Source organism: Caretta caretta, chromosome 1 (assembly GCF_965140235.1).
Source record: "Caretta caretta isolate rCarCar2 chromosome 1, rCarCar1.hap1, whole genome shotgun sequence".
Classification (NCBI taxonomy): Eukaryota; Metazoa; Chordata; order Testudines; family Cheloniidae; genus Caretta; species Caretta caretta.
The window spans coordinates 316,260,782-316,272,492 of record NC_134206.1 but is presented as its reverse complement, the minus strand read 5'-3'; the positions used below and the strand labels follow the sequence as shown (position 1 = coordinate 316,272,492).

Below are 11,711 nucleotides of genomic sequence, written 5' to 3'. Positions count from 1 at the left end.
ACCAGCTGCTTGGCTGTTACTGAGCATGCGTCAGCTGCCTGGGCTTGCCCCCAGGGACGTGGGCTGTCGCTGGTGGCCTACGGCCTCTCGGGTGGCTGCCCCTCTGACTTGCGGTTGCAGAGCGAGCCCTGCTGCGAACCGGGCTGCGCGGGGCAGGGCTGGGCCGAGTGTGTTGCAAACTGACTGCACGGAAGGACCACACACGTGGAGGCAGGGGACGGAGGGAGGCAGATCAGCAAAATCAGGAGTGACCCCCTCCGTCCCCAGTCCCTCACACTTTGTTACCCCTGAACCAGTCACCAGAGGCGGGGAGAGGTGGCAAGGCAGCAAGAGAGAATACTTGCTCCTGGCAGCAAAGCGTGCAGGGAGCGGTTTGGTAGCGCCACGCTGCTCACAGTGCCACCGCCACAGCAACCAGCTCCTCCTCCACTGGGCTGGAAACTCACTCCGCCCACAGGGGTCTTGGAGCTGCGGCTTGGGATCGCTAGCACCGGGAGCAGCCAGAGGTGTTAGTGGGAAGGGGACCGGGACTCAGCCTGGCAAGGAAGGATGAACAGTGACGCTGGGGATAGAAGGGGCTTTTAGATTTACAGGAGTATATTCCCACCTGAGTCGGGTTTGTAGTAAAGGCAGTCTGGGTGAGGCTCAGCTGCCTGGCCACGATTTCCGTATTAAAATAGCCTGATCGCTTAGCTTGATATTCTGAACTGTTTTGATGGAATTGAACAAACTTCCAGAGCTGCAGCATTAATTGCGTCAACGTTGCTGGATTTACTAGGCGTGTGGGGGTAAATGCAGGTAAACTGCTTGCCCCGGCGCCCCTTTGAAGTTGAATGGCAAATCAGTACATCAAAGGAACACTGCTGCCTTCTCCGACTCCACAGGGGTTGAGAGGATGGCAGGCAGGAAAAGAGGTAAACACCTTGGCTGAGTAGAACTGAGTCCTAAAGACTGGTGACTCCTTTCTGCTTTATTTTTTACTTGCTCCTGTTCCTCCCATCAAAGCGCGATCATCAATTTAAAGCAGTGGTTCTCAAACCCATTGCCCAGTCAGGACACAGCTGCAGCCCATGTGACATCAAGCCCATGTGACAGGTAGTATATATATTGTGTGGATTCAGCCTGCCATAACACATGGAGAGGTGCTACTGCATATGTGGCCCACAATGGTAACTAGGTTGGGAACCACTGATCTAAAGTTGATGGAGAAATTTTAAACTGGATTTGTTGACATTTTAAAATGTCTCCCACTGTCACCTCAGTGTCTTAATCCAAATTCTAACTCAGATCATTTTACTTGTCTTACTGAAATTCTCCCTGCCTTTCAGCTGAATACAGTATTTTTTCACTTCTTGTTGAAACTTTTCTTTAAGTTTGTAGTATGCTGTTAACCAGCTGACAATTCTACCTTTAAGGCAGTTAAACTTCAGTGATGGGTGAAGTGACCAGTGTTTTAAGTCCTTGAGGTCCCCTGGTGAAACACATGACATTATGCCATTGTCATATCATTGGCTTGTCCCCTACTATTCCTGAACATCAAAAGTTAACTTACCTGCCACAAAGGAAATGTCTAAATCAATGGATTCTCTACAGGGCTATTACTGTTTGGTGCAGAATACCTCAATTTTTCAAATTAATGCTGATGTCAATGGAAGTTGAGGGCTCTCAGCATCTTATTGGTTTGGGCTATATAAGAGAATTAAGCCCTCAAGAGGACATGATGGTCTCTTTTTTATTTCTTTTCCCTCTTCAAGCCCAGTGATAAAATTATAGTCTGTTTCTTTGTGTCTCATGTGTTGAAAGGCCTTGGTCAATCGTAAATTTGAGGAGAGGCAACTTCTTGGAGACGAGGATTTAGTTTTACAACTGGCAAGTATGTTACCATATAAAAGAAATAGAAAACAACCAGTTAAAGTACACTCAAAGTACTTTACATACCCAACCCTACCCACACAATGGTACACGCAAACCAGTTAAACAAAATACCTAAACCCTGACGGGATGATGTTTTCAACCTATCAGTTCTCATTCCATCCATGATGTTTAAAAGTTGTTCCAGTGGTTTTTGCTTTATTTTTGTAAAGACAACATTCCTTTCTGCCCCAGTGAACCCAACAAAACCATTCTTGTTTCTACTTGAACGTAAGTTGGGAGTGAACTTTTTCCAAATTTTAAAGATACAACATTTTTGGAGACCACCAGGGTCTTCTGCTGCCTTTCTTGAAAGAGTTAGCACGCAAGAATACCTCCCAAGACATTGGAAGCTTTTGGTGAAGGATGGCTGTGTCAACCTTTGAATGGTAATATCTAAGACAGAAAGCATCAGCTTTCAATATGGGAGCAAAAGTCTCTGGTAACCTCCAGTGAAGGGTAGATTAGCTGGCGATAAGCTGCTGCACCAAATACATCCAAAATCTTAGGGGAATGGAGAGGGTATTTTCCCTTTTTTACCAGTTGCATAAATGTTTTTAAAGTGGTTCTTGAAAACTGTTAGAGCCTTTGGCATATATTAAAAATGCAAAAATAAATGAAGCTCCCCAAAAGCAGAAAAGAAAAAGTCCCAAAGTAGCTGCAAATCTCCACCCTCGTTATATGTATGCTGACATTTGGCTTATTCCTTTCTCCTCAAAAGTCTGGGAAAAGACATACGGCTTGCAGTGTGCCCTTAACATCAACTGATTTGGGTTATTTCAGACTAAAAGAGGGAATGAATTCCAAAGTCTAGGGCCCATCATGGAAAATGCCCTGTCAGCAGGGAAAAATGCCTCTCAAGGGTCTCCAGTTGTCATGGAAATGCTTATGCTGTCACAAATTCATCTGACTTTGAGACAGATATATGATAAAGTAGGAGGAATAGATAAGACTTTGAGGGAGAAACACTTAATTTAAACATGATGTATTTTATAACTATCAAAAGTTGTTAGCAAAATAGAAATATGAAAAGGGGAAAAAATCATTTTTTAGGAAGGATACATTTTCATATGTGAAAGAGCAAACAGATTCCAGTAAAGCAAGGCATTCAGCCCAGCAGTCATCCCACGTAATAATATTATTTGTTTTGTTTTTTTCATTCTGATTAAGTTACAGGGTGAGTCAGTAGATTTTGTGCCAAGCACTTAGAGTTTCGTGACTTTTCAAGGCTGATGTAAACTAAGGGCTGTTACTCCTTTTTCGCAGTCCATAAATTTGTTACAAAAAATATTTTAAAGAATTGTATGTTTTCATCTATGCAAACTGGACTTCAATCCACACCTAGACTCCTTGTGATAAAGACCTTTATTTTATACAAAAGTAATGAGATGCAAAACACCTTTACAACTCCTACAAAAGTGAAGTATAAGCAAAAATATCAATTATGACCTGTACTCATAACTTTACAAAAGCATTTACCAGTGAAATTGACTGCATAATTGCAGTTATATTAGGCTCTTGCAAACAAATGAGACCTACTGTGTATTGCCATATTTATTTCAAAAATCATATCTCCATAACCCATAAGTAATTTATGACCTTGTTTCCAAAGGGATTTTTTAAAGCAACAAAACACTAAACATTTAGATACTATCAGCAACCTACCATCAAATAATATCCTCACACAAAATATAAAGCTGCATTAAGAAATTTCACCTATATATTTCAAATTTATTAGAAAGGTACAGTATTTACCTTGAAAATAAATTTTGTTATTCCTTGGTCCCTACAGCTGGAGCTATAGCACTGTCTACAAACTGCTACAGTTAAGAAGCTTTAAATAGAATAGTTGATTTATTGTATTATATTCTACTTGCTGAATCCACCTTACTGAGCCATCTGTACCACAACAGCTTTCCACGCTTTGTCTTTGTCAAAATCCTTTATGGTATTATTGGAAACCTAGAAGCAAACAGGTTTCAAACAGTGTTTTAGTTAATTATTAAAGTAAGTAAATATGCAGGAGAACACAGAAATAAGAATGTGGGCTGATTTATTAAAATATATCATAAAAATGTTTTCTATTTTGCATTTAATTAGTGGCTTTTATCCTGAAGAATCCTAAAACTCTTCAGAAATCATAACCCTACAGCATCACTGAAATGAAGCCACACTAGAGTCAAGGGCATCAACTTGCTGATGCACAACACATTGCGAAGAGTGGCCAATATGGAAATTCTGGCTAAGGACACTGGGCCAAATCCCTATTTTTACTGAAGTGCCATAGGATCTTTAATATCCATGCACACAGATTCATGGGTTCCAAAGCCAGAAGGATCCACTGTAATATCTAATCTGACCTCTCATGTAACATAGGCCGTAGAACAGGGGTGGGCAAACTTTTTGTCCCAAGGGCCACATCTGGATATGGAAATTGTATGGTGGGCCATGAATGCTCACGAAATTGGGGGTTGAGGTGCGGGTTCTGGCTCGGGGTGCGGGCTCTGGAGTGGGGCCAGAAATGAGGAGTTCAGGGTGTGGGAGGGGCTCTGGGCTGGGGCAGAGGGTTGGGGTGCAAGGAGGTGAGGGCTCCAGCTGCGGGTGCGGGCTCTGAGCTGGGGATGAGGGGTTGGGGGTGCAGGAGGGTGCTCCAGGCTGGGACTGAGGTGTTCGGAGGGTGGGAGGGCGATCAGGGTTGGGGCAGGGGGTTGGGACACGAGAGGGGGTCAGGAGCGCAGGCTCTGGGCAGCACTTACCTCAAGCAGCTCCCAGAAGCAGCAGCATGTCTCCCCTCTGGCTCCTACGTGGAGGCGCAGCCAGGCGGCTCTGCACGCTGCCCTGTCCACAGGCGCTTGGAGAAGGGGCAGCATGTGAAGCCCCCTGGCTGACCCTACATGTAGGAGCCGAAGGGGGAACAGGCTGCTGCTTCTGGGAGCCATGCAGAGTGGGGCAAGCCCCAGACCCCGCTCCCCAGCTGGAGTTGATGGGGCTGGATTAAAACATCTGGAGGGCCGGATGCAGCTCCCGGGCCATAATTTGCCCACCCCTGCCGTAGAACTTCCCCAGAATAATTTCTTTTGAACTTGAGTATATATTTTTTTTAAAATCCAATCTTGATTTAAAAATTGCCAATGATGGAATCCTCTATGACTCTTGGTAAATTGTTCCAATGGCTAATTACCCTCATTGTTAAACATTTACATCTTATTTCCAGTCTGAATTTGTCTACCTTCAACTTTCAGCCACTGGATCCTGTTATACCTTTGTTTCCTAGATTGAAGAGCCCCTATCCAATATCAAATATTGATCCCCATGTAGGTACTTACAGACTGTAGTCAAGTCACCACTTAAAACCTTTTTGTTAAGCTAAATAGATTGAGCTATTTTAGTCTATCACTATAAGGCACATTTTCTAACCTTTTAATCATTCTCAGGCTCTTCTTTGAACACTCTCAAATTTATCAGCATCCTTCCTGAATTTTGGATACCAGAACTGGACACAGCTTTCCAGCAGCCGTCAGACTAATGCCGAATACAGAGGTAAAATAATCTTTCTACCTTTACTTAAGACCTCGCTGTTTATGATCATATTAGCCCTTTTGATCATATTAGCCCTTTTGGCCACCACACTGCACTGGGTGCTCATGTTTAGCTGATTATTAACCATGACCCCCAAATCTTTTCAGAGTCACTGCTTCCTAGGATAGAGTCCCCCATCCTGTAAGTATGGTCTACATTCTTTGTTCCCAGTGTATACATTTACATTTAGCCATATTAAAATACATATTGGTTGTATGTGCCCAGTTTACCAAACGATCCTGATTGCTCTGTATCAGTGACCCGACCTTTTCATTATTTATCACTCCCCCCAATTTTTGTGTCATCTGAAAACTTTATCAGTGATGAATTTATGTTGTCTTCCAGATCATTGATAAAAATGTTAAATAAAGTAAGGCCAGGAGTCGATCCATGCAGGAACCCACTAGAAACACCAGCTCAGTGTTGATTCCCTGTTTACAATTACATTGAGATATATGCAAAAAGAAAAGGAGTACTTGTGGCACCTTAGAGACTAACAAATTTATTTGAGCATAAGCTTTCGTGAGCTACGGCTCATTTCATCGCATGCATTCACGAAAGCTTATGCTCAAATAAATTTGTCAATTTCTAAGGTGCCACAAGTATTCCTTTTCTTTTTGCGAATACAAACTAACACGGCTGTTACTCTGAAACCTGTCATTGAGATATATGTTAACCAGTTTTCAATCCATTTAATCCATTTAATGTGTGCCATAGTAATTTTATATTATTTTAGTTTTTTAATCAAAATGTCATGTGTGTACCAAGTCAAATACTTTACAGAAGTGTAAGTATATTACATCAGCACTATTACCTTTATCAACCAAACTTTTCATCTCATAAAAAAACATATCAAGTCAGTTTGACTGAGTCTATTTGCCATAAACCTATGTTGATTGGCTTTAATTATACTACCCTCCTTTAATTCATAAAGTAGGACTTTGGTTTTTAAGATTTCAGCTGAAAACCCTACACAAAGAAATAAACACTTTGAAGCAGGGCTTCTTCTGTGTTTGTACAGTACCTAGCACAATGGGACCCTGATCCACGACTGGGGCTCTTAGGTGCTATTGCAATACAAATAATAATAACTATAAAAGACAACTCAGTTTACTTAATTTGAAAAGATGATGAAGCTTACTCAGCCTGGCTAAGATTCAAATGTATTGTTCCAGGGAATTTGGGAATATTAACTCATATATATATATATATAAAATATGATTATATGTTGTATTTTGAAAGTTTTGCTATATATATGTATATATATATAGTTATTTTTGCAATATAGAGATATAGATATAGATACAACATTTTCAAAATAAAATAATTGAATAATCTGACATTTTAAAAATAATAATTAAAGCAGGTTATAGCTATTATGAAAAGTTCTAAACATCTTTAATATAGTTTTACTTCTGTCCTTAACATTTTTCTTTTACAAATATTTTTTATAAAAAAGACTCCATAAGCACTTCAGTGCTGCCTCCTGTAGCTGGTATGGGGAACAAATCACACCTTCAAAGCTGCCACCTGTACTAAGTAGTTAGACAGGGAAGAGGCAGTGTTCCACTGGAGCAGAAGTGGGTGCTGCTGAGTGACGTGTTAACAGCTATAGGAAAAAGAGTGTAGTCCTTAGTGTTTGGAAGACATGAACGGAGGTTGGACTTGGATAGAGACATTTTTAATTCTGATGACTGTGCTTGTGTTTGTATCCAGGGAGGCTCCTCACCAAGAGACCAAGCAGCAGCAACTTTAAATCAGTTCAACCACAATGAAACCTCTGTGTTGTTGACCACCTCAGAAGTTGCTTGGGAACTAGACATTCAGGGACTATTGCATGTGCTGAACACATGCTCCAAAATATGGAGTAAGATATCCACCGTATTAATTACTTAAAACGCACACAATGGAGCCCAAGGCCTGGTGATGTCATACTGAGGACAAGAACACGGTCAAGAATGTAGTAGACTTGCCGACTGCAGCTGAATAGGAAGTGCTCCCCTGGCTTCATGACATGACCAGCTGTTAGCCATTGTCGAACCTATCTTTCAGTGAAGGTCAGCTCTGGCAGGGGAAGGTGTGTCACAAGGATGGCCGTTTATGGGGAGTTAGATACCCAGCCAACCTCAGCTGCAAGGAGGTGCTTGGGAGGTGGCAGTGCCCCTTCTACACTATCCTTCAGAGAATGTCCATTAGAGGCTTCAGTGGGAACCTGCAGCATGTGATTAATAATAAAACATCTTTATTAATGAAATCGCTATTACCTATTTTATACATAATGGGTCAGATCCCATTTATTCAGGAAAATATACATCACTGAGCCAACCAAGTCATCAGATGAGGAGTTCAGTAGACCTTAGGACAAACTTCAGAGCTTGCAGAATCCAATGGGACTCACCATTCACTATTGTTCTCCAAAAAGGCTTGTATGTATATAGTCCTTCTACACTAATTTTGTATTAGCACCAAATTCTCATAAATATATTGGCTCACTCTTAATTTTACTAAGTCCTGATATATTTCCATAATATTTTTTTCTGAATAGAAACAGCCAGCAAAAGAGGACATTTACCTTTTTCTTTTAAATTAGTTTAATGAATTTGCTTGTGAAAGGTGCAAAATGGACAGAATTGAAGATTACTGTACATTTCCACAGAACTGACACAGGACTAGCAAATGCAGTTCAAGATTCCTCACACTGTTTAATATCCTCAACCCTAACCTTGAGTGACCAGAGCATAGATTTAGTCACAGACTGATTTGATCCTTGGCTTCTTTGCTGATACTTCTAACGAGGATGGCAGTAGGTGGTTTGGGTTTTTTTGTTTGGTTTGGGGGGTCTTTTGGCTGGCACACTTGTCTGCTCGGAACTGATCAGGAGTAACAGTGCATTCTCCATCACTGGCAATTTTTAAATCAAGGGTGGATGTTTTTCTAAAAGATATTCTCTAGTTCAACCACAGCTATCGTATTTGAAGCAGGAATTAACTCAGGGAAGTCCTATGGCCTGTGTTATGCAGATCAGACTAGATGATCACAAAGTTCTTTTCTGGTCTTAAAATCTATGAAGGTGTCACGGAGTCCCTGCACGATGCTCTGGAACTGCTCCCCATGAAGCCAGTCAGGACTTTGGGGCAGTCGCCTTCCTGTGAGCAGCTTGTCTTTAGGACACACAGCTTCCACCTTCCTGGGTATGACCTTGGAGCATTCAGCATCCTCTGCCCCTCCGTGCGTTTCCCACAGCAAGTCCGCTCAGGCGGGGCTCCTGGGGAAGCCAGAGGGTCCTGCACCCCAACTTCGCAGTCAGACGTGACTCTCAGCCAGCCAGTAAAACAGAGGTTTATTAGATGACAGGAACATGGTCTAAAACAGAGCTTGCAGGTGCAGAGAACAGGACCCCTCAGCTGGGTCCATTATGGGGGGCAGTGAGCCAGACAACCACGTCTGCCCTTCACTCCATGTCCCAGCCAGCCCCAAACTGAAACTCCCTCCAGCCCCTCCTCCTCTGGGCTTTGTCCCTTTTCCGGGCCAGGAGGTCACCTGATTCCTTTGTTCTCCAACCCTTTAGCTCTCACCTTGAAGGGGGGAAGGGCCCCGGCCATCAGTTGCCAGGAAACAGCATGTCGCCCATTCTCTGTGTCCAGACCCCTGCACACACCTGCCCTCTAGGGCTCTGTAATGATCGTACACCTTTCCCCCACCACCTAGATACTTAAGAACTGCATAGGGGAAACTGAGGCACCCCCACACTATTCAGAGGAAACATTAAGAACAGTCCCACTTTGTCACAGAAGGTCACACAGAAAATCTATGACCTAGGCAGGAATAGACCCCAGATCTTGATTTTAGTAATGGGCTTCAATCTCAAGACCTTTCTTCCTCTCAAGCAAATAGCTGGCCTTACCCACAGAAGAAATGTGCAGGGCTGGTGGCTAGAAATAACAAGCATTTTACTGATAAACTGAACAGTTCATTCTGGAAGTAATTGAGAAACAATAAACCTAGCAAATCATTTTTACAGTCACTCTTCATAAGTGTTACCACTCTTTAAGGGTTCCATGTCCCATTACCAGTCTGTTATACCACAGAATATCTCAAGTCAACTAAGAAAACTATTACTGTACTGGTTTCAGAGTAGCAGCTGTGTTAGTCTGTATTCGCAAAAAGAAAAGGAGTACTTGTGGCATCTTAGAGACTAACAAATTTATCCGATGAAGTGAGCTGTAGCTCACAAAAGCTTATACTCAAATAAATTTGTTAGTCTCTAAGGTGCCACAAGTACTCCTTTTCTGATTACTCTACTGAGTATCTAATTTAACCAGGAAAATAAGTCATTCAGGGTGAAATTCCACCTTAGCATGAATAAATACATCCCTTACATTTTTAAGGGCAATTTTAGGTGATAATTGGGAATAAATAATTCAAATATTACAGAAAATCCATTCATAAACTATAGATATTATCAAATTATAGTCAGATATTAGACGCTTACCTCCATTGTTTTGTACTCCTGTTTACTAATCTGTGGCATTGCCCAAGATGAATCATGCAGCTTCATTTTTGTCTTGTAACTTACACACTGGATGACAGTGCCAATGGTAAGCATTGCCTGAATTAACAGCATCAGCATCAGAAGTAACAGGAGTATATCATAAGATTGCTAAAAGTAAAAATGTATATAAGTTGTTAGATGTTTATCATACCTGTCTTTTCTGCCTTCTCTCACTTCATATTTTCTGGAGTTCTCCCACAGTTTACATGTTTCAGTATGACACCTCATTTTTTTCTCTCGCTGACTGATCAAACACTTTGTTCTTTTGGAAAACTAAACTGCATTGAAAAGCCTTGAACAGAGCTGGGTGAAATTTGTTAGTTTTGGTTTGGTTTTGGTTTGGTGTAAATCATTCGTTTTCTATTCACATATCTTTGACTACCTGGGCATAAAGCCCTCAGGAAACTTGAGCTGGTGTAGAATGTGGTAGTACATTTCCTCAGCAACACAAGCTACTGGGATCTGCAAACTCTATTAATCTTTTCCCCAAACCAAGCTTTGAATGAATCCAAGTGTTTACAAGTGAACATTTAGCACTCTATCCCACTGTGCCACTTACTGATAGGCATCCTAGGAAACAATTTGAAAGAAATTATTCTTCATGTAAGGTTTAGAACTTTGAAGATTGTTCGCCACAATTTTATGAACACTTAGAATCATAGAATATCAGGATTGGAAGGGACCTCAGGAGGTCATCTAGTCCAACTCCCTGCTCAAAGCAGGACCAATCCCCAACTAAATCATCCCAGCCAGGGCTTTGTCAAGCCTGACTTTAAAAACCTCTAAGAAAGGACATTCCACCACCGCCCTAGGTAACCCATTCCAGTGCTTCACCACCCTCCTAGTGAAAAAGTTTTTCCTAATATCCAACCTAAACTTCCCGCCACTGCAACTTGAGACCAATACTCCTTGTTCTGTCATCTGCAATCACTGAGAACAGACTAGATCCATCCTCTTTGGAACCCCTTTTCAGGTAGTTGAAAGCAGCTGTCAAATCCCCCCTCATTCTTCTCTTCTGCAGACTAAATAATCCCACTTGCTGAGCTGTTATGGAAAAGTTCTGTGGAATTTAAATAAAAAATGATTACCTTGTTATAGGTTATTTTTAACCATTCTATAGAATTTGATGGAGAACTATAACCCTGTTATAGTCTTCTATATGATGGTTCAAAATAACTATAGAAAGAATAGTTTTAGAATGTGTGACAGGGTCAGGCCAGATGGCTACAAAAGAGTGGTCGAAGGTAGATACATTAGTTCCAGGTTAAGCAGGTCCCTTTTCCCTGGGTAAAATAACAGGGACTATTCCAGAACACTCAGGAACTTTCTAGAACTATTTAAGGCAGGCAGGCTAATTAGGACACCTGTAGCCAATTGGGAAGCTGCTAGAATTAATTAAGGCTAATCAGGACACCTGGGTTAAAAAGGCTCTCACTTCAGTTAATGAGGTGTGCGCAAGGAGCTGAGAGTGAGAGGGCGTGCTGCTGGAGGACTGAGGAGTACAAATGCTATCTGGAATCAGGAGGAAGATCCTGTAGTGAGGATACAGAAGGTGTTGGGAGGAGGCCATGGAGAAGTAGCCCAGGGAGTTGTAGCTGTCACACAGGTGTTACACAAAACACTATAGACAGCTGTGATCCACAGGGCCCTAGGCTGGAACCTGGAGTAG

General features: G+C 41.9%; 1 protein-coding gene across 6 annotated transcripts in view; it reads right to left on the bottom strand.

The window, feature by feature from the left end:
- Positions 1 to 3,258: 3,258 nt before the first annotated feature.
- MLC1 (modulator of VRAC current 1) overlaps positions 3,259 to 11,711 on the bottom strand; it is a 39,123-nt gene continuing 30,670 nt past the window's right edge. For 5 of the 6 annotated variants that reach the window (XM_048836838.2, XM_048836837.2, XM_048836836.2 and 2 more), the window contains 2 exons: positions 9,983 to 10,150; positions 5,317 to 5,433 (listed from right to left, as the gene is read on the bottom strand). In XM_048836838.2, coding sequence (XP_048692795.2) covers positions 5,332 to 5,433; positions 9,983 to 10,150 — 270 coding nt within the window. In that variant the 3' untranslated portion in view covers positions 5,317 to 5,331. Of the gene's footprint in view, positions 3,874 to 5,316; positions 5,434 to 9,982; positions 10,151 to 11,711 lie in introns of those variants that run through there. The other variant, XM_048836839.1, reaches the window with a different exon arrangement.